The sequence below is a fragment of the Moschus berezovskii genome, chromosome 13, assembly GCF_049115385.1.
Source record: "Moschus berezovskii isolate FMDL1 chromosome 13, NW_MosBer_1.0, whole genome shotgun sequence".
Lineage (NCBI taxonomy): Eukaryota > Metazoa > Chordata > Mammalia > Artiodactyla > Moschidae > Moschus > Moschus berezovskii.
In genome coordinates this window covers 56,851,109-56,874,039 of record NC_142472.1, presented here as the reverse complement: position 1 = coordinate 56,874,039, position 22,931 = coordinate 56,851,109, and the positions used below count along the sequence as shown (strand labels likewise).

The window sequence follows — 22,931 nt, the reverse complement described above, 5'->3', positions numbered from 1 at the left end:
GCTGTTTGTTCTACACAGTGATACCATGTAGAACAAACAGCAGTTTGACAGAGAGATGCTCCCGTTTTTCAGCTGGTTGTTTTGGCCTCTTAAGTGAAGAGCCTGCCTTCTTGGCCTGGCTGGTGGGATGACCTGGCTGTGCCCTCTGTGTCCTCGAGTGGCTGCCCTGCTTGAGGGACGGGGGTTTCAGGTATGGGCACTGCTGGACCGTGGGACTGCAAGTAGGCTGTTGCCTTAGGACTGAGTAAGCAGCCCTGGGGTTTCTAGGACAGTTTCCTACGGGGGTGGGCTGGTGGGTGGAATAGGCTCAAGGGGTGGATTTCAGTCTTCAGGATGATATAGGGAGGTGCTGTCAGAGTTACCAGTGGGCATGTTAGGGAGAGCTCACCAGATAGACACTGTGCTCTAGGGTGTGGGGCGTACAGCCGGGGGCTCACAGAGTCCTTAGCTCTAGATTGTTAGGTAGAGGGTCCTATGCAGTTGCACTGGGCTCTGCAGGACCTCTGGAGAGCTGACTGCCAGGACCCAGAGGACATCCTCCTACCTCAGCCTCAGGTGCAGGAGTGCTGGGATATCAGCAGCCACATACAGGGCTCTGGGACCGGGGAGATAGAGGCAGGCCTCGGGCTCACCCCGAATGCTGCTGGCTTTGGAGGAGGCAGTGAACAAGCAGCTGTTGGTCTCCAGATCCCAGATCTGAGGAGGAAGTGAGAAAAAAGTGATCAGAGCTCTTGACTAGCCTGTTTTGCTGGGTTTCCAAAGCGGTCAGCTGTTGGGGGATCTCTTAGGCTTATGCAAAGTTCACGCATTGCCCCTCCTCCCACTCCCCCAAAGGAAAAGTAGTTGTCTGTAAAGGAAGCAGGAAGTGGGGACTGAGGTCCTGAGCCCTTTGGCCAGGATGAAGCTGCCTGGCAACTGAGACTAAACTCCCCAGAGCTGTGCTGTACTTTCCCACCAGGAGATGCTTCTCTTCCATAGACACAGCTTCCTCGGTGGGGGCTCACCGTATGGGTCTGATCTGTGGCTCAGAGCTAGTGCTGCCCCCAAGATATGCCCCCATTTCTTCCTGTTGGTCCTTAAAACCCATCCCTGGAGGACACAGGCAAGAAACCTCCAGGTGACTATTGGAGGAGAGCGTAACCCCCCGTCCCTGGAATGGAATCCCAGCTGTACTGCCTAATCACTGTGTGGTGTTGGACAAATAACTACATTTGCTTTCCCTCAGTTTCTTCATCTATAAAATGGGGAGAATAATAGTAGCATTTGCCTTATAGAATTATTTTAAGGAATCTAAACATTTAATAAATGAGTGCTAGAAAATGGTATAATATGGCTCTACCGCTGATGCTAAGTCGCTTTAGTCATGTCTGACTCTATGCAACCCCATAGACGGCAGCCCACCAGGCTCCACCATCCCTGGGATTCTCCAGGCAAGAACACTGGAGTGGGTTGCCATTTCCTTCTCCAATGGATGAAAGTGAAAAGTGAAAGCGAAGTCGGTCAGTCATGTCCTACTCTTCGCGATCCCATGGACTGCAGTACACCAGGCTCCTCCGTTCATGGGATTCTCCAGGCAAGAGTACTGGAGTGGGGTACCATTGCCTTCTCCTATAATATGGCTAGAATAATACTATTATTGTTCATCATTAATTTTTTTTTTTTTTTTACCTGCACTGTGTGGCACACGGGATCTTGGTTCCCTGACTAGGGATTGAACTATCATTTCCTGAAATGGAAACACAGGAAAGTCCTGACAGCCCTATTCTTGAAGGGAGAAAAAGTGCCCTTAGCCAGAAGCACTGGTGCTGGATTGTTACAACAGACAGAAATAAACTTACATTGTTTCAACCTATGGAAAATAGGGGTTTATCTGTTATAGTGGCATTACCTTAACTAACACACCATGCTTCTTCCTTCCAAGAAATAGCTTTCTTGTTGACATAAAACAGCTCTGTTTGTGGTGTGCAATATTAAATGCACAAAAAATAACAAGTGAAAATGGAAATCTGAATTGTCACTTTGCTCTTCTTTAGAGAATGCCAGAAACTAGCAGACTCCTGAAACATTTTGTGGGTCCCCATGATTTACAGGCATGAAATATTTGGGCTAAAAAAAAAAATCAACCAAAGAACGAAGACTATCTGATCAGGCATGCTAGAAATTTAGCTGTTTGCTTCCTAGTTGATTAGTTTTTATTTGATAGGAATAATGTATTCTGAAATAAATTACACACCCTATTTCCAAGATAGGATTTCAATATATTTTAAACACACTTTGGGAAGTGATTCGATATGCCTGAATCATCACAGGCAAGATGCTAATCTTGTCATCATGAGTTTAGATTGGAGGAAAATGGAGAGGCACTAGGAAAAGAAATGGGAGAGAAGATGTGTCCTCACATACAGAATTATGATTATCTGATGGTGGCAAGTTTTGAAAAAGAAAGTGAATTAAAAATATGAAATCTCCAACTTTGTGGCCCTGGAGAATGCCTTTGGATGAATTTGATTTTCAAAATAAATAAAAAACTAAAGTCCATAAATCTTACCATTTTAATCAGTTTTCCTTGGAGGACTGAATTGAGTTTGGGTCCTGGTTGTAGCCCTGACTGTGATCTCAACACTTAATTTTATATAATATGCTCTTCATTGCCATGAGATGGACCTAAGCTCATTACACAGGAGCCACGCTGGACCCCACAAACAGTAAAATCCCAGAGTGTCACAGGGCCCCCATTCTCAGTCTTTAGGGCTTTTCTCTATTTTGCCCACTTTAACTCCCTTTATGAGACTTTCCTGATGGTATAGCAGGTAAAAAATTTGCCTGCAGTGTAGGAGACACAGGAGATTCGGCTTTGATCCCCGGCCAGAAGATCCCCTGGAGAAGGAAATGGCAACCCACTCCAGTACTCTTGCCTGAAAAATCCCATGGACAGAGGAGCCTGGCAGGCTGTAGTCCAAAGAGTCACTAAGAGTTGGATGCAACTAAGCACGCAAGCATGCTCCCTTTATGATCTCATCTGCTGCTGCTGTTGCTGCTAAGTCGCTTCAGTTGTGTCCGACTCTATGCGACCCCACAGAAGGCAGCCCACCAGGCTCCCCCGTCCCTGGGATTCTCCAGGCAAGAACACTGGAGTGGGTTGCCATTTCCTTCTCCAATGCATGAAACCCATGGCTTAAAATTCCATCTAAATGCTGATTCCCAAATTTGTATCTCCAGCCCTCACATCTCCCCTCTCTCAGGACGACTCTCTCCAGCACATCCACAACTGGGCTCCTGACATTATGCTCCTCTCACCCACCATCTTCCTCATCACAGACCTAAATAAAATCTTGGTGTCATCCTTGACTCCTCACTCCCTCTCTTCTTTAAAAAAAAAAAAAAAATCACAGCTTTATTGACATTTAATCCACATACTACAAACTTTGCATTTTAAAGCATGCAATTCAATGGTTTTTTAGCATATTCATAGAGTTGTGCAACCATCGCCACTAATTTCAAAAAATTTTCATTCCTCCAAAAGGAAACCCCGTACCCATTAATTACTACCCCCCATTGCCACCTCACCCCACCCTCTGACAAGCACTAAGCTCATTTCTGTCTCTGAATTTTCCTACTCTGGACATTTCATGTAAATGGAATTACACAGTACACAGCCCTTTGTGACTGGCTTTCGCTTAACACTTAGAGCTTCTCATGTTTTCTGTGTTGTACCATATGATAGTGCTTCATTTCTATTTTTTGTTGCTGAATAATATTCCATTGTATGGCTGATTGGATTTTGTTTATCCATTCCTTGGTTCATGGACATTTGGTTTATTTCTACTTTTTTGGCTGTCATGAATGCTGCTATGAATATCCATATGTAAGTATTTTTGTGAACAGATGTTTTCAATTCTCTTGGGTATAAATCCAGGAGTGGAAATGCTAGGTCATATGTTAACTTTCTGGTTAACATTTAAAGAACTACCAAAATGTTTTCCAAAGTGGCTGTACTGTTTCAATTCCCACCAGCAGTCTACCAGGGTTCCAATTTCTCTATTTCTTTGCCAACATTTGTTATCATCTGTCTTTTAATGTTAGCCATCCTAATGGACGTGGTTTGAATTTTCATAGTGACTAATGATGTTGAGCATCCTGTCCTGTGTTTACTGACTGTTTGAATATTTTCTTTGAAGGACTTCCTGTCAAAGTCCTTTGCCCATTTAAAAATAAGCTATTTGTGCTTTTATTGCTAAGCATTGAGTTCTTTGTATTCTAGGTGCAGGTCCCTCATCAGATATATGGTTTGCAGGTATTTTATCTCATCCTGTAGGTTGTCTAATCACTTTCTTAATATTGCCCTTTAAAGCGCAAGTTTTTATTTTTGAGGAAATCAACTCATTTTTTCCTTTAGTCTCTTATGCTTTTGATGCCGTATCTAAGAAATCATTGTCTAGACCAAGGTCATGAAGATTTGCTCCCATGTTTTCTTCTAAGAGTTTTGTAGGTGTAGCTCTTTTTACAGTTAGGTCTGTGATCCATTTTGAGTTAACCTTTTTGTACAGTGTGAAGTAAGAGATTTAAGCCCAAAATCAAGGGAAAGATTTAGATTCTTCAATGACCTTTCTCCTGGGCTTGCAGAAGACCATCTTTCTGCTGTTTCCTTACAAGGTTGCCTCTCAGTCTTAAGTGTCCTGATTTCTTCTTATAAGGACATCAGTCATACTAGATTAGGTCCCACCAATATGACCTCATTTAACCTTCAGTATTTCTGTATAGGGGCTTCCCTGGTGGCTCAGTGGTCAGGAATCTGCCTGCCAATGCAGGGGATGCAAGAGACTTGGGTTCAATCCCTGGGTTGGGAAGATCCCCTGGAGAAGGAAATGGTGACCCACTTCAGTATTCTTGCCTGAGAAATTCCGTAGACAGAGGAACCTGGCGGACCACAGTCCATGGGGTTTCAAAAGAGTTGGACATGACTTAGTGACTAAGCAAAACCCAGCAATTTCTTTATAGGCCCTATCTGTAAATACAACCATATTCTAAAGTATTGGGGGTTAACACTTCGACATATGAATTTTGAAGAGACACAATTCAGCTCAGAATCTATGAATCATTTATTATGTGAAGGGTCAGTGAGCTGGTTTATGCATCTGCAGTGAATCTGATCTCTGTCCTGAGGTTCCAGCAACTCACATTACTCTAAATGCCCTTCCTCTGGCCCTGTGACAGTCCAGAAAAGAAGGTGGATGAGCCATGGAAACTTGTCATATTCACTGGAAAAGCATATGAGGTAAGGGATGAAACAAATCAGTCAGGTTTTTCTTCTTTTTTAATTAAAAAAATAGTGCATTCCAGAGATAACAGAGTGACTGGGCTTTAGAGGCAGACAGGACCCTGGGTATAAAAAGAGGTATGAAGGCAAACAAAATGAAGGTAGGGATGTTGCTGCCTCTGCCAGGGCCAGAAAGGTTTAAATTCTAAGCCTTAGAGACAGCATTTCAGAAAGGGCCCACTTGCTCTATGGGTTCTGCAAGATAAGATGACCACCTCTAGTGGCAAAGGACTGCTGACTCCTTCTGTCCCATTCTGTCCTCAGCACCACCACCCCCATCCCCAACCTGCATTCTGTAAGCAGAGGGCTCAGTGCTATAATGTTTACTCATCCCAACAAAACAGCAGGTATAGAAAGTTCTTGGAGAGGCTGCCCTTCCCCTCCTTGCCTAGTCTCCCTTTCAAAAGCAGACCCGTGGAAGCAAATGCCATCCGAGTATCTGCTAATCAGAGACCCCAGAGGCTCCAGAGAGAGGAATGAAAACATGAAAGGATCACCTTCTCTGTCTGAAACCGCACTGGGTAACACTCGAAACATAACAGGGCAAAGACCTTAACAGTGTTGTCAGTGGATGTGGAAAATATCTTGTTATCCTCAGCAGACACATGGATGTAAATCACTGGAGCTGTGTGGCTTCTCAGCATACCTGTTGGTTTTCTAGAATGGAAAAAGAACAGATGAACACCAGGCAGTTCTAGCTGAGGCTTCTAAATAAAAATGCACGACTAAACTTGGCCCGGATCTGGCAGCTCTATTCAGCCTGAGGAGGGTTATGTCTCCTTCTGAAATGACGTGCGTATATATCTTGTGTGATAAAAGGAGTGAAGCAGATAATATGCAGTTACAGCAACACAACTCGGTGTGAGATGAAGCCCTGGGCTTTGTTTCTCCCAGGGCTGACAATATTGCTATAAAAGGAATAAGCTCGGAAGAGCGCAGGGTGGGGTGGGAAGAGACTCCACGCAGGTTTTTGCTTTATGCAGTATTCAGGTCTGGCGTGAATGTCTTTCTAATAAGAGTTTATTTTAAGGAGTTCTGAGGGATCGCAGGGCCCTGAAGGGCGCAGGGCTGCCTGTGCTGTGGGAGGGTGAGGTTAGGTAAGAAGGGACGTTGGGCTGAGGTTGACGGGGAGAGGACAGCGTCTTTTTATAAAAACGTCACTGGGAAGCAAGCAAATTTTTCTGTCTTCTGACAAACAGGAGGCTAAGGTAATAGAAGTGGGTAGAAAAATCATGTTTCTTTTTCCCTTCCTTCCTTCCATTTCTTTCCTTCTCACTAGGCATCAGACATTGCACTGAGTGCTCTATATGGATGGTCTCATTTGCGATCTGTACTGCTAATCTTCAGAAGACTCCCAAGAGTCCCGTGGGCAGCAAGGAGATCAGACCAGTCAATCCTAAAGGAAATCAACCCTGAATATTCATTGGAAGGACTGATGCTGAAGCTCCAACACTTTGGCCACTTGATGTGAAGAGCCGACTCATTGGAAAAGACCTTGATGCTGGGAGAGACGGAGGGCAGGAGCAGAAGGGGACGACAGAAGATGAGATGGTTGGATGGCATCACCAACTCAATGGACATGAGTCTGAGCAAATTATGGGAGTCAGTGTAGGGCAGGGAAGCCAAGTGGGCAACAGTCCATGGGATTGCAGTCCATACGACTTAGCTGACTGAACAACAGCTACTACTACTAATCCAGGAGTGGATATTCTTGTTATTTCCGAAGAGGGACTGGAGGCTGCAGCCCTTGCTCAGGATCATTCAGCTAGAAAGGGACTGAGGCGGGGCAGAGGCTGGGTCCGTGAGCTCACTGCCTTGGAGCACTGCCCAGCAGCTGAGGGGCAGGGGTCACCTGGCAGGCCCCACTGATGTCTGTGCAGAGGCTCAGCAGTAACCTAGACTCTCTGTCGGTGACTGGTTCTTACTCCAAACCCCATATCAACTCCCCATTTTCCTCGTCTCCTTCCTTCTCCAACACTTGGTAACAGAAATGACATAGCTTTTAGCAACCAAGTTGCATTTGAATCCTGATTCTGCCATTAGTACCCCAAAATCACTTAGCTCCTCTGAGCTTCAGTTTCTTCCTTGGTAAGTGGAGTTGATGTGAGGATCAGAGAGAACAAATATGGGGCACTGTGCCCGGTACCAAGTAGGTGCTCAGTAAAGCGACAGTTTCTGTTACTTTCAAGAAAGCATCACTGAGACCTGTTCTGCAGGGACCCACATGAAGGTGGGTGGGCGCTCTCAGGAGTATGATAATTACATGCTGAAGGGGTGATGGCAAAAGGCTGTTCTTCTGAATAAACAGTTTGCTACCCTGGCTACCCCAGTTCCGGGCTTTCCAGAAGATTCCCTGTCAAGTCTGCTATATTTCAGGGGTCGTGGAGTCCTTAAATTAGATGGGGCTACACAACTCCAGCAGAGAAGTGAGGGTTAGCTTAGGGCCACCTGAGTGAGGCGCACAGAAAAAACACTGATTGCAGATCAAAATCCCTAATTGTTCTCTGCAACTGATCACCATTCATCGTAGGGAAGACAGCAAACTGGTCAAAGAAAATTCTTCCAGTTGTGAGTGAATGATGGTTCTACATGATCTCTGTGTCTTTGCAAGCTATTTGCATTTTAAATGAGTTGCTTATTAACCCCCCAAAATGACTTTGTTATAGCCACAAGCAGAGATTTCCTGGGTTGTGTGTCTGGGAGATCAGTTTTGGACAGGGGCTCTTAAGTTAAAGGGGAATTTTAGTGGTCAAGGGCACCCTTGGCTGGAGAGAGAAAGAAAACTTACCCAGGCAGATCAGGATTCCAGACTCTAATTATCCGATCCGTTCCACCTGTCAACAGCAAGTTCTTTCCCTTGCAGAACGTAAATGCCTTGAGTCCTTTGTGGATGCAGAAAACCGTTTGATCACATTCCGCTCGCCTTGGGGGCAAACCGAGGAATGCCTGGTCGTTTCTTGCTTTGACATTTTCCCAACATCCTCTATCTCTTTCATCTTTCGCTTCACATTCGTTGTTCCCATAGTGCACCCTAAAAATATTCACGGAAAAGCAAAACCGTTTCGCAACATGATCAGTCAAGTTTGGGACAAGTTGTTAATTTTTAAAGATCTCAGGCTCATTTTCAGTGATGACGGTGTTTTCTTCTTTTTTACCCCAGGTGTTAAATCACAGATAGTCCGAAGAATGAAAACGATATTGTAAGAAAAGCAAGGTTTCCCCAACTCTCTATTGAATGCCAGGATTTGAGCCAGAGCCTCCCCATACATGATCTTCTTTGAGCCTCAAAGAAACTCAGTGGGGTAAGCACCTTTACCGCTACCTTATGGGTAAGAAAGCTTACACATAGAGAGGTTAAACACTTGTCACCAAGAAAACATTGGAGCCAAGGAAGCACCATCTAACTCCTAGATCAGGGCTTCCAGGTTTCATCAACTAACCAGTCAATTTCATTTACAACTATTCTGACAGATACTTGAGTCAAATGACTCAAATGACTTTTGGGCTTATGAATCCATGCTGCTGCTACTGCTGCTAAGTCACTTCAGTCGTGTCCGACTCTGTGTGACCCCATAGACGTAAGCCCACCAGACTCCCCTGTCCCTGGGATTCTCCAGGCAAGAACACTGGAGTGGGTTGCCATTTCCTTCTCCAATGTGTGAAAGTGAAAATTGAAAGTGAAGTCGCTCAGTCATGTCCGACCCTTAGCGACCCCACAGACTGCAGCCTACCAGGCTCCTCCATCCATGAGATTTTCTAGGCAAGAGTACTGGAGTGGCTTGCCATTGCCTTCTCCGTATGAATCCATAGAATAGAATAAAATAGTAGCATCACACAGAAGCATCACACAGAAATGATCAAGGGCCTTCCTGTAGGCTTTAGACATTGGTTTTGGGACCTAGGACCCTTGACTAGAGTTCTTGCATCTAGATAAAAGTCTCCTCGAGCAACAAAAATACAAGAAACTATAAGAGACTAAAAATAACTGACATGCATGTGTGCTAAGTCGGTGCATGTGTGCTAAGTCACTTCAGTTGTATCCGACTCTTTTCGATCCCATGGACTGTAGCCCACCAGGTTCCACTGTCCATGGGATTCTCCATGAAAGAATACTAGAGTGGGTTGCTATGCCCTCTTCCAAGGGATCTTCCCAACCCAGGGATTGAATCCACGTCTCCTGTGGCTTCTGCCTTGCAGGCAGACTTTTTACCACTGAGCCACTAGCAAAGCCCAAAATAACTACATGAAAGCTCAATTGGAGCAATTATGAACTATAAGATACAAAAAGGCCACAAACCAACCGCCGTTTCTGAGGTGGGGAGAGCAAAAGTAGGGTACTGTGCATGATCCTTGCACACAGCACTACTAAGGGTGTTGGCAGGCCACCTAAGGCACCCTTCCTGCCCGACCTGCCCATCTGGCCCCACCCTCACCATGTTTAAGGAACCAGCTTGCCCCCTCCTGGGGAGTGAGCAAGGCACCTGACTTGTTTTTGCTTCCTCCTGCTGTAGCACAAATTCCAGTAAAGACTTGCCTGTATTCCTCATCTGGCTTCTTATCAATTCCTATTGACTAAAGAGTCTTAGGACCCGAGAGGGTAAATAGTCTCACCAGAAGATGATCATGAAGGAAATCCGAAATACACTCACCAGTGCCTCTCCCATCCAACTGTCTGACTTCCCCCTTGACCTCCGCCTCGTCCAAGGAGCCTGAAGGACCTTGGAAGAGGAAGGTGGGAGAACAACTGTCTTCACCCCCTTCCCCAACCCCCTCCCAATCCCTCCACCCCCAAGTAAGAATCCTCTTTCATCATCTGTGACTTCAGCAACTGGCTGAAGGATTATCGGTTTGGTCTGGGTCTTGAGCCTGCTATCACAAATTACAACTCAGCTTTCTTCCAGGATTCAGGGAGAAGAACACGCTATTCAGGAAAGTTCCCCCAAGGCGACTGGAGGCTTCCACCTCCCGGGCATGGTGCTACTGCAACTCAGAAGACCCTCATGAGGCAGCCCTGCCCATTTTCCCATAGAAGTGGGAAATCTCCATTTTTCACTGGATATTGCCAGAACTTTTCATGTTGGTGGCCAGTTTTAAAACATGCTTTAACTCCTGTCTGTGGCTGTTTCTCAGGGCCTCTGGGTTAGAGCGTGTTGTGCAAGGGAGGACGGGCATGTGTCACGGTTGGGGGAAGGGAGCCCTTGTCTTTCCACTTCAGAGTTTCTCTTCAGAGTCACATGGCTGTTCTCCATTCCCTGAATTCCAATAGGGAAGCAGAGTCATTTCTGAGCCGGGGTCTCCGACATCCACATTATTTGAGGCTATATAACCCAAGTCCAGAGTCATCCCTGGATGGTTTATGGACAGTGAGTTGAGGTGAAGACCCTGCCCTCCATGGCTCCTCCCCATGGTGGCCAAGGGCTGGGTCGGGTGGCCCCTCTGGCCCCATCCTTCCTTTCTCCTGTAGCATGCAGCAGGGAAGGTAAACAGCCTTGAACTTGCAGCTCTTTCATCTGCCAGGCAGAGGGGAGGGGAGGACAAGTGCTGAGTGTAGATAATTACTTCAGACGACAGCGTAAGCCTGCGTTATCTGAGCACTTGAAATGTCAAAGCAACGCAGCAAACCCTCCACAAACACCAGTTCAAAACTTTCACCCCTCTTGTTGTGAGCAGAGATCTGAAACATCTAAGCAGGTGTGTCACTTTATTTTTAATTTTTTTAAGCGAAGGGAGAGCAGCCAGTTCATTTGCATGATCTCTAGCGGTTCTTTTCCAACCAAGCCAGAAAGAGATACATGTTTAAGTGGTTGTCATGGAAACCAGAGAGCATTGCTCTCCCCCAAGGTCTGAAAGAAGGATGATGAAAAGTTTAAGCAGTCACCATGGAAACTGAGAGCAGATTCAAGGAGGGCTCAGATCTCAGCACACTAAGTAGCAGCTAAGTCTTCAGGTACTGGGGTCCTGGTGAATTTTGGCTGTCACCGCAGCTGCTAGTATCAGGGCTGACCCATAGGCCACTTTCATGGTCACGGGCTCAGAGTGTCCCAGGGGGTCAGCACTGAGATGAGTGTGTCCTCCGCAAAGCTCAGAGCCTTATTCTTCCTGTTCTGAGGTGGTCTCTCCTGCTCATCCCTCCCTGTACTTCATTCGCTTCACTCCATCTGTTTCTTCAGTGTGGCAGGAGCCCACAGATCGGCCATCAATAGGTGGAACCTAACGTTGCTCAGGTTTGCGCTCGAGGCCCAGCCTGGTCTGTCTGTGGCCTTGACCAAGGCATGTCCCCTTTCGTGATCATGAATAATGAAAACAAGCAAGAAATTCCTGCCTTCCTTCACTGCAAGGGAGCAAACGCACTTGAAAGCACTTCCTGTGCCCCACGCAGAGCCTCTGTGCCACGTTGGTCTCTGCTGTTAAGGTTTTTCCCTCTTGCTGGAGGCGATCCTGTCTGGGGACAGCTGGCTGACCTGAAGCTGAGTTTTGAAGCTCAGGAGTATGTAAAGGGCGGTCCCTTAGGGGCTGTGGAAGGTGACAGACCAGAAATAGAAGCTAGAATTGATTTGAAGGGGACTGTGGGATGGTGTGAACCGTCTACTTTCTTCTTGATGGGGTTACTGTCTCCAGGGACCACTTAGGGGTGGGGTGGGACGAATCCTATAGCACAGTGGAAGAGTGTGTGAGTGTGTGGGACACATGCATATCCGACTGAGCAGTGACACCGGTGTAGGATGCTGTGGGGATGTGTTGGGGGTGGGTGGGTGGGGAGACAGGAGGAGAGGGCACAGGAGGAAACAGTTGACAAGCTCGACACTACAGAATCTTAGCTTTCCTGGTGTGTATGGCCTTGCGTATGGCTTTGGGAAAGAGATGGATTTGTTATGTACTCTGACTTCACAAAGAAATCCATTCAAGAAATATTTATTGAGCACCTACTTATATACCATGTGGTATTCTAAGTGTTTTGGACAAAACAGTGAATAACACAGACAAAACTCCTGCCTTCAAGGCTCTTGTCTTCTGATGAAGACAGACCACAAGCAACAAATATAATAGATAAATCATATAGTATATTGCTGCTGCTAAGCTGCTGCTAAGTCGCTTCAGTCGTGTCTGACTCTATTAGGAGGTGATTAAACGCATGGATTTAAACAAGGGCAGAACAAGGTAAGAAAAATAGGGAATGCTGAGGGCAGCGACTGGGCTGTTCCATTATAAACTAATGTGGACAAGATGGCCTCACTGAGAAGTTTGAGCAAAGACCTCGAAGAGCTGAAGGAGTGAGCAATGCAGACATTTGAGGGGGAATTTTCTAGGCACAAAGAAGCAATGAAAAGATCCTAAATAAGTTCAAGGAGATTGTGTGACTAGCACAGAGAGACTGAGGGCAGGAAATAGGACACCAAGCCAGATATGTGAAGGTTGGGCTGACACACAGGGCTCTGGAGGACCTGGCTTTTACTGAGTGAGTTGGGCGCCCACTGCAGGATTTGCCCAGATCAGACTTCTCATTTTACAGGATACCTCTGGCTGATGCGTGGAGACTACAGGGGCAGGATGGAAACAGTGGCCCAGGGGAGAGAAGTCAGTGACTCACGAGATGGTAGGAGTTGGGCTGGGGACAAGCGGCCAAATGACAGTGTATAATGAAGGTGGGATCAACAGGTCAGAATGGGTTGTGTGTGTATGAGAGAGGAGTCAAGGGTGACTACTAGATTCTGGCCAGAGCAACTGGAAGGATGAACTTAGAGCCAGCTGAGATGAGCTAGATGGCCTGAGAGAGATGATCTAGATTCAGGTTTGGGCTTAACTTTGATGTCTGTGAGACACTCTAGTTGGAGAGATCCTTCAGACATAGGTCCAAGGCAGTGGGAAATACCAGACTGAAATTCAGGGGGATGTGCATTTGGGATTTGATAACGTCATCAAGAAAGTGATGCAGGTGTGAAAGAGAAGAGAACTGAGGATCAAATTCTGGGGCTTCCAGCGTGAGGTCCTGGACATCACATCATGGAGGGAGCAAGTAAGGAAGTCAGAGAAGTCATCCAGCAAAGAGCTGAATGGAAGGGAAACCAAGAGAGGCTGGATCTCTCAAGCCAAAACACCAGGCGATTTCCCTGGTGGTACAGTGGCTAAGACTCCACACTCCCAATGCAGAGGGCCTGGGTTCAATCCCTGGTCAGGGAACTAATCCCACATGCTTGCAACTAAGAGCTAGTGCAGCCAAATAAATAAATAAATATAAGTTTTAAAGGCACACAGAAATGAAGCTGAGTGACCTGCAGCCTCAAGTGTTAAGAGAACAAGTGGGATGAGGACGGGTCACTGACTCAGCAACAGGAGGGGCATTGGTGGCCCTTACAAAGGTGCTTTTGGTGGCATGGCAGGGACAAAGCCAGGCTGGAGTGGGTTTGAGAAATACTGGAAGGACAGGGAAAAGAGAGGGCAAGTAGAAACAACTCTTCCCAGAAGTTTTGCTCCAAAGATTCGCCCACATTCTCATCCTAGTCCCATCCCAGGCACATCATAAATGCCCAACACACACAGAAACTCTGACAATGTGGACAGGGGATCGAGGTGAAGTATTTCTTTCTGCACTAGCATTATCTAGGTCTCTAGAGACACTTCACACTGGTTTAGAACTGTCAGCAACTGCAGTGGCCCCTGCTTTCCATGACGTGAGAAGGAGGAGGGGATGGATAGGGGTCTCACAGGAGAATGAGGATCTTCAGATCTGAGCTGGACAGACCCTCGTGTCCAACTTCCTTATTGAACAGGAGAGGGAACCAAGGCCTGAGGTCACAGCTCTGTGAGTGGCAGAGCTGGGGCTGGAACCCAGAGACCCTCCTTCTGATTCATTGAATTTTGTTCTGCCATAACAAACACTGAATTCTGAGCAGTTTCTGAAGGCTGACTTTCAGTTTTTTAAGATTCATATCCATTACTGTTCTAGAAAATCATAATTTCCTAGTGCCCAGAAAGTCTAATGAAAATTCCCAAGAAACTTCTTACAGCACATTTCTTGCTAACAGTTTGGTGATTTAAATGTCAGTGAATCAGAAATTGATAAAGGGAGCCTTCCTTGAAAGATAATATGAGTTCCAAGGCTGTGAATCAGAGGTGGATGGAGTTCCTGTCAGATTCCTGTCAAGAAGAAACAAGAAGGTGTTTCATAGGCAGCGGGGACCTTGGGCATGACTCATTACTGATTCTCCAAGATGTTCAGTGGCCACTGGTACAAGATTCTACAGGAAAGGAGGGAAAAAAAACCCTAAGATCTCAGTTTTTGCAAAGCTCAGAAATGCTCAGGCACAGCTCAGCTGAAAGGCTTCATAAAAGAAAGACTCATCATGGCGTGGGTGGCTGACTTCTGAGTCACTGAAGACAGTGTTAAATATTTTATTCATTACAAATGCATTGCTTGGTGAAATCAGGCCGTTAAAATCCAGGAGTGGGGCCAGGGATGGATCTAGGAGGAAAAGGGAGAGGGCGTTTAGGACGGTCAAGAGGAAAAGGTGAAGATCATGGCAGCAAAGGAAAGACGATCTCATGTAGAAACGCTGCTGCTGCTGCCCAGGTGTACAGGGACCCCACCCAGAGAGCACAGAGATCAAAGGCAGCCTCTGCCAGCTAACACCTTCTCACCGCCCTAGAGTGAATGATGAGGATTCAGAGATTTATTTTGCTCCAGGGTCACAATCTCCTTTGGAAATGTCATTGTTTTTATTCAGTCACTAAGTCGTCTCCTACTCTGAGACCCCATGAGCTGCAGCACGCCAGACTCCCCTGTCCTTTTGAAATGAGACTGTCCCAAAACAAGTCCCGGGATCTGAGGGACAGGGCCTTACCAGTCCAAGTCTAGGGAATGAAAGGTGGAATACTGGCCCTGGGGTCAGGAAGACTGAAGTCGAGGCACAATTCCACCTCTTCTAGCTAAGTGACCTGGTAGGCAAACGTCTCTAAACGTATGTATTCTCATTTGTAAAACGGGAGTGCACACAGGTATACCTCACCTTCTATTGTGAAGATCAAATAATAAATACATGTGAGTGGTTCTCGACCTTGGCTGCAAATTAAAGTCACTGGGAAGTATCTAAGAAATACTGGTGCCTCAGCCACAGTCCCTGGACAGTGCTTTTAATCTTGCCCACATATTAGAACCACTGGGAGAACTTTTAGAAGTCCCAATGCCCAGGAACTTCCTGATGGTTAGGTGGTTAAGAATCCAATGCTTCCCTGATAGCTCAGTTGGTAAAGAATCTGCCTGCAATGCAGGGGACCCCGGTTCAAATCCTGGGTTGGGCAGATCCTCTGGAGAAGGGATAGGCTACCCACTCCAGTATTCTTGGGCTTCCCTTGTGGCTCAGCTGGTAAAGAATCCACCTGCAATACAGGAGACTAGGGTTCGATCCCTGAGTTGGGAAGATCCCCTGGAGAAGGGAATGGCTACGCACCCCAGTATTCTGGCCTGGAGAATTCCATGGACTGTATAGTCCACGGGGTCACAAAGAGTAGGACACAACAGAGTGACATGCACTTCACTTCCAATGCAGGGGATGTAGGTTTGATCCCTGGTTGTAAAACTAAGATCCCACATGCCTCAGGGCAACTAAAGCTTGCATATTGCAACTGGAGAAGGCTGCGTATTGCGACTGAGATCAGCATAGCCCACTTCCCCTACAAAAGCCCCAATGCCCAGGCTTCACCCCGGGCCAGTTAGGTCAGAATCTCCGAGGGCAAGTCCCAGGTAGTAATCAGATTTGATGAAGTACCCCCAGAAGATCCCTAAGGGCAGCCAAGACCGAGAACTACTGACAAATGTGAAAATTCTTTATAAGTTAGTAAGTGCCAAACACATGTAAGGAATCATCACCAGTATCACCTTGACAAATTAAATATGATGACAGTGACACTGAATTAGTGGACAAGGCTTTTCAACATGCTTTCAAGAGCTTCACAAAATAAGAATGAAGTTGAACAAAGTAAGTGTGAAGGATTAAGAAGATTTTCAAATGCCAAGTTTGAAAAATTATTTTAAATAGAATAAAATAGAAAAAAACAAAAAATTAAGTAAAAAAATATACTATTGTGATTAAAGGATACCTCTTGGACTTGACATGTACACAAGTGCCCTGCAGCTCTTTTCAAGGGCAGACAAAAAAAAAAAAAAGAAAAACCCCTGAACAATACCTGAGGACAAGTTTCTTATTCTGTGCTTTAGTTTACTCACCTGTAAGATGAGGCTTGTAGTGGGATCTACTCACAAGGTTATGATAAAGAATCTGCCTGCCAATGCAGGAGATGTAAGAAACTTGGGTTCACTCCCTGGGTCAGGAAGATCCCCTGGAGGAGGAAACTCCAGTATTCTTGCCAGGAGAATCCCTTGGACAGAGGAGCCTGGCAGTCTACAGCCCATGGGGTTGAAACGAGTTGGACATGACTGAGCATCTGAGCACTGAGCAGTGAGCACATGATGGAGATTAAATAAAAGAATGCATGGAAGGAACTTAGTGTGGAGCCTTGCAAAGTGTTCTAGTTAGAAGGCCCCAGGACCAGTCAGAGGCTGCATCTACTTCAGACCACGAGCTGGTCTCCGGGGAATGGTCCAGGTGAAGAGACTGGCTCCCGGGTCAAACCTAAATCAGCCAATCTCCTGGAGTTCATCCAGCACCAGGACACACATCCTCTGGTTGGCCTAGACAAAATGACTCCCACGCGAACAGCACAGGCTCGTCAGATTCCTACTCCAAAGACCCCAGATCAGTCTGGTCAAGTCCACGCCCAGACTGCCATGCATCTGGGCCTGGAAGAGGGAAAGGTGGATAGGGGCTGGGGTCCTCCTCTCTCTGAATTCACGTGATCAAAGGCCAGCTTCCAGAAAAATCCAAAGGCCTTCAGGTTCTGGATCTTCCTCTTGCCATTGCTGACAGCTGTTACATCAAGCATGCCTTTTGAATTCTTAAAATATTCCAAATCCTACTTCATACAAATGCCCCCAAGACCATTGTTTTATGTCGATACCACCGTATATTTAATATCATATAGCACCTTAGGGCTGCTCAGATGGTATGGCCTGAGATTGCCTGAAGTGGATTTTGCTTTTATTTCAACCCAACAAATACAAGTATGGATCGAGCTCTGGGTGTGAGCGAAGGCTGGGATAGGCCTGCCCACCCTCCCTCTGCCTCCCCGGCAGCCGAGAGTGAGGCTTATAAAACTCAGCAGTGGGAGGATGTCCCATTTTGAGCTGCACTGGGAGTTATTATCCAAGTGTGGGATGCCTGCTGCAATGTAGAAATTCTAAAGGTGGGAGACAGTCAAGGGTCTGACACACAGAAAGGGAACATGGCAAACTTAAGAGATGTGCAATTAGGGCCTAGGACTAGAGCAGTGGGCTCCTGGTTGGAGCTTGAAATGACAGCTTTGACAGAATCGTAGTAGTTCAGCTAGAAATGAAAAAAAGAAATATTAATTAGAAGATCACACACCAGGTAAGTAAGAGTCTATAACAATATCTAAGGTGTTCTTTCAACATACATTTCAAGAGGGAGAAAGGAACCTCTTGTTCACAGGACAGGTGTGACTTTACAAAACCACATTTGAGTGTGGGTGGCATGGTGGGTGACAAGCTCACAGGGGGTTCATTTGCCTTTATACTCGCTCAAGACTAGTACAGGAACAAGCAATTCCTGGGTGTCCTGTCTGATAGACTGTGCCCAACTTTCTACTACCTCGTTTAGATATTTCCAAGAAAATCAGAATGCTCCCTGCATAGCCGCAGGGGTTTCACAAAGACAGCAGCGTGTCCTTCACTGTAAATCAAATTTGAGTTGGAAGCTATGCTGTGTCATACTGGGAAGGGTAATGACCTCTTTTCCTCAGCCTTTGGAAATAAAGTGCTGGGCTCATTGGCAGGTGCTCTGGGGATGGGGAGGCAGAGCTTTTAGGCAGGACCCTGAACGGGGGTGGGTGTGGGTGGGGTTGGGGGTGGGGAGGGCAGGGCCACTCTTGGGGGGCTAAAGAAACAGGTTGGGAGGGATTTGAGGAGTTCCTCTCCTCTTAGGTCACCTTCTCCACCTGCAGAAGTCCTAGTAAGGACAAAGTATTAGTCACTCAGTTGTGTCCGACTCTTTACCATCCCGTGATAAAGAGCCCTCGGGGCTCCTCTGTCCATGGAATTCTCCAGGCAAGAATACTAGAGTGGGTAGCCATTCCCTTCTTCAGGGGATCTTCCTGATCCAGGGATCGAACCCAGGCCCCCTGAATTGTAGGCACATTCTGTACCACTGAGCCACCAGGGAAGCCCTCAGGTAAGTGAAGTCACTCAGTTGTGTCCAACTCTTTGCAACCTCATGGACTGTAGCCTACCAGGCTCCTCCCTCCATGGGATTCTCCAGGCAAGAATACTGGAGTGGGTTGCCATTTCCTTCTCAAACATATTGAAGGAAAAAAGAACCTGGTTCCAACTGCTTTCGAGAAACACATTGAATTACACTACAACTTTGCGTGTTCTTGCTCAGTCAGATTACTGTTTTCTTTTTTGTACCTAGCTTTCTTAATTCTAGTTCTTCTCTTTGTGCTCGAAACTTGGTTGGCTTAATCTTTTAGACAAGATTTTCCAGGTCCAATTTTTCTTCCCCTTTAATTTTCCTTTTCACTTAGCACATGTTTGATTCTTTTCCATTCACCCAATAACATTCCCTACCTTTCTTTTCTTGCATTAGTCTTCTTCAGTAAACATTTTCACTACCTAGCTTCAACCTGATGTGTTTATAAAGAGACGAGGAGTCTTCATCCTCCCCCAGGGGAGGCTCCCCATCAATCCCGAAGGACCGCTGCTCTCCCTTCTGCATGTCCACTCTGTGTTTGGCTTCTGGGCTTTTTCTTTTTTTTCAATTGAACGTGTATAACTTAATGTTTTGTTAGTATATTCGGATTTTTGCACCATCACCATTTTCAATATTAAAACATTTTCATCACTTCAAAAAGAAATGCCAGGACTTCCCCGATGGTCCAGTGGCTAACAATCTGCCTGCCAATGCGGGGTACCTGGGTTTAACCCCTGCTGGGCAACTAAGCCTGTGTACCACAGCTACTGAAGCCCACACCCTAGAGCCCATCCATGCTCTGCAACAGGAGAAACCACCGCAACGAGAAGCCCATGCGCCGCAATGAAGAGTAGCCCCGTTTACAGCAACTAGAGGAAGCCTGTGTGCAGAAATGAAGACCCAGGCAAAAAAAAAATTTTTAAGTAAAGAAAAAGAAACACCCTTAACATTAACAGTCACTCCCTATTTTCCCACTATTTCCTCATCCCTATTCTTGTCTGGAGAATCCCATGGACAGAGTCTGGTGGGCGACAGTCCATGGGGTCGCAAAGATTTGGACAAGACTGGGGGCAGGAAGAGAAGGGGACGACAGAGAATGAGATGGCTGGATGGCATCACCGACTCTATGGACATGAGTTTGGGTGAACTTCGGGAGTTGGTGATGGACAGGGAGGCCTGGCATGCTGTGATTCATGGGGTCGCAGAGAGTCGGACACGACTGAGCGACTGAACTGAACTGAACTGAAGCGATTTAGCAGCAGCAGGCAACCACTAATCTGCTGTTTTGATCCCCATGGATTTTCCTTTTCTGGACATTTCATATCAATGCAATCATATAATTTGGGATCTTTTGTGACTTGGCATAATGTTTGAGTGTCATTCATATTACAGCTTGTATCACGACTTCATTCCTCTTATTGTCAAATAATATTTCCTTGTATGGACGCAGCAGATTTTGCTTATCTGTTCACCAGTTGATGGACATTTGGATTGTTTCTACCTTTTGACTACTGTGAATAATGCTGCCATGAACATTCAGGAATAGTTTTTGTGTGGACACTTTCTTCATTTTTCTTGGTTAGACTGGGCTGTCTTAACATAAAGGACAAAGTCTTGCTTTTTGACACACTTGGGAAACACTAACTTTTCTTCTAAGAGCCAGTAGAAACCTCAGGGAACAACTCTCAAGTCTAAAGTCACACTGTGGGTCCTCAGACACTTGAGTCATTTGAGTGAGTCTCACTCCTACCAGATGGAGGAGAACCACCTACTGTCTTCAGATCCATAGGGTTTCTCGGGTGGAAACTCCCAGAACAAGCATGCAAGCAAGTTCAAATTGATGATTTTCATTCACTTCTAGAAACCATTCTTTGTGCCATTCTGGGTATATCACGTGACATTTATTTTTGTTTTTAGCTAAGTTAATGAAGTTACCTCAGGACCAGTGATGACTTACTAAAGAATAATATACTATTATTTTATGGCGTGTGTGACACCCCTGGAGAAAGACGTAGGGTGGCGCATCACAAGTTCCTTTTGCTTCTCCTTTTTACCTGAGTAACCCAGTCCCCGTGCACTTGCCAGCAGATACAGTTTATGTCTGGAGAGTTCACAGCATTATTAAGGTTAATGTTTGGCATGTTCTCAACTTCAGGCAGCTTCTTCCAAGTTCTAAGGAGGAAACAAAAATCTCAAAAGAATAGGAATGAATGTTCCCCCTTGTTCTGCTGTTATGATTTCAAGCCTAGAGCCTCAGCTTCTTCATATGCAGAATGGGAATCATGAGCATATTCCACTCAGTTTACACTGTTGAACAAAGTGTGTATAAATAAATTTTAGATCCTTAAAAATATAAAAAGAATGACTGCCCCTCCCATGTCCTGCTGACTCCATCCAGGAGCTTATTCGTGGGCTAGCCTTCTGATCAGGAATGACCCTCCTCTCTGTGGCTCATAAATTCTTCTCATTCACTGCCACCTCAATGACTCCTCCATGGGAACCTCTCTCTAGGCCAGACCGTTTGATCGATCCATTTTCTGGACTCCAGTAGAGTTGAGCATGGAACTGAGCCTTGATGGGTGCCGCTCTTATTTTCTCATCCGCGTATGTACAACCCAAAGGCCAGAATGCTTCCTTTGGAGCCCCACGAGGCTCAGTAGAGAACAGGGACTCAATTGGGTACCTCTGTGTGTTCTAGTCAGGATTTGAACAGCCTTTAAGAAGAAGATACTGAGGTCAAGGTCCATCTCAAAAAGAAGTGGGCCTTGCTCGTCTTCCCATCGTATATGGGAAGAACTTAGCGGTGGTATCAGTGGTCTCATATGTTACAAGAGCTCTGTGATCATTGGTCAATTCACACGAATGCTCTGAGGGACACACCATCCTTCCCACAGCCAAAGCAGGGAGAAAGCAGCTGGTATAACAGGAATGATTAACTGTGGAGAACCCATGTCTGTCTACCTAACGGTCACTCTCTCCCCTTTTTTCTGCCAACAAAACCATGGCAGAGGGCTTCCCTGGTGGCTCAGTGGTAAAGAATCCACCTGCAGGAGACATGGTTCAATCCCTGGTCTGGGAAGATCCATATGCCGTGGAGTAACTAAGCCCACGAGCCACAACTACTGAGCCCATGTGCAGCAACTAATGAAGCCCAAGTACCCTAGACACCATGCCCCACAACAAGAGAAACCACCAAAATGAGAAGCCCATGCAACTGAAGAGTAGCTGCAACGAGAGAAACCTGCACAGCAATGAAGACCCAGCACAGCCAAGGGGAAAAAAAGCCAAGACAGAGAGCTCTTGATTTCAGGGATGTCCTGTGACTCAGTTCTGGCCAACGAGATCAGGTGAAATCAACTGAGGCGCTCTGGGAAGATATTTTGCTCCTTCATAAAATGTGAAAATAATGTGAGATAGTCTCTTTTTCTTTCTCACTTTTCCCCCTCCCCTGGATGGTATTATTCTTTCTGATTTTAAACACAGTTGAGATGTGAGATATTTGGAGCTATGGCAGCCATTCTGAGACCATGAGGCCATGGGCTGAAGGACAAAAAGCCAGTGTACTAAAGATGGTGAAGTGACGTGATGGAGATTGGAGGTACATGATGACACCACTGATAAGCTAAACCAGTGCAGCAATCATCTATATCCTGATATTTCTTTAATGAAAGAAAGATAACTCCTTTATCCTGTTAGTTGTTTTTTATGTTTCTATAATAGCAAGCATTTATCAGCTTCTCATTATGTGTCAAGCAGTGTTCTAAGCACCTTATATATATCAACTCATTTACTCCTTAACTTTATGAGATAGGCACTATTACTGTTCCCTTTTTAAGGCTCTATTATTATTCCTTCAGAGGGAGGAAACTGAGGCACACATAGATATTAAATAATTTGCCAAAGTCAGCAAGTGGCAGCAACAGGATTCAAGCCTAGGCAGCTTGGATTGCAGTTTGAAGCATATTTAGTGGATAACTCTACACAACAGTCTACTATTGATGTTCTCACTGTTTAACAAGCCCCAGAATTGTGGAACTATTTGAGCTCAGAGGTGTTATTCAGATGACCTTGAAAATATTAAAGTAGATGGAACCTGGAATGGTGACCTATGTATCACTGAAAACTGTAGGCAAGATGTTTTAATACATACTGCTAGGAATTACAGAAGTGCATTAACTTTCCCAAAGCAGTCCCACAACTGTTTTTTTAATCTAGTGTTTTATTATTATTATAGGTTATATGATAGTAAAGTTCTCTCTGCACTTTTTAATTGCTAGTATGACAGTACATTTTTT

At 45.7% G+C, this 22,931-nt stretch overlaps 1 protein-coding gene across 1 annotated transcript in view; it reads right to left on the bottom strand.

The window, feature by feature from the left end:
• The window catches only part of LOC129556551 (cilia- and flagella-associated protein 337-like), a 136,556-nt gene that overhangs the window by 41,035 nt on the left and 72,590 nt on the right, over nt 1-22,931 (bottom strand). Inside the window, 6 exon segments of the mRNA XM_088842823.1 lie at nt 545-696; nt 5,869-5,974; nt 8,106-8,292; nt 8,295-8,348; nt 17,685-17,754; nt 20,691-20,808. Coding sequence (XP_088698949.1) covers nt 545-696; nt 5,869-5,974; nt 8,106-8,292; nt 8,295-8,348; nt 17,685-17,754; nt 20,691-20,808 — 687 coding nt within the window.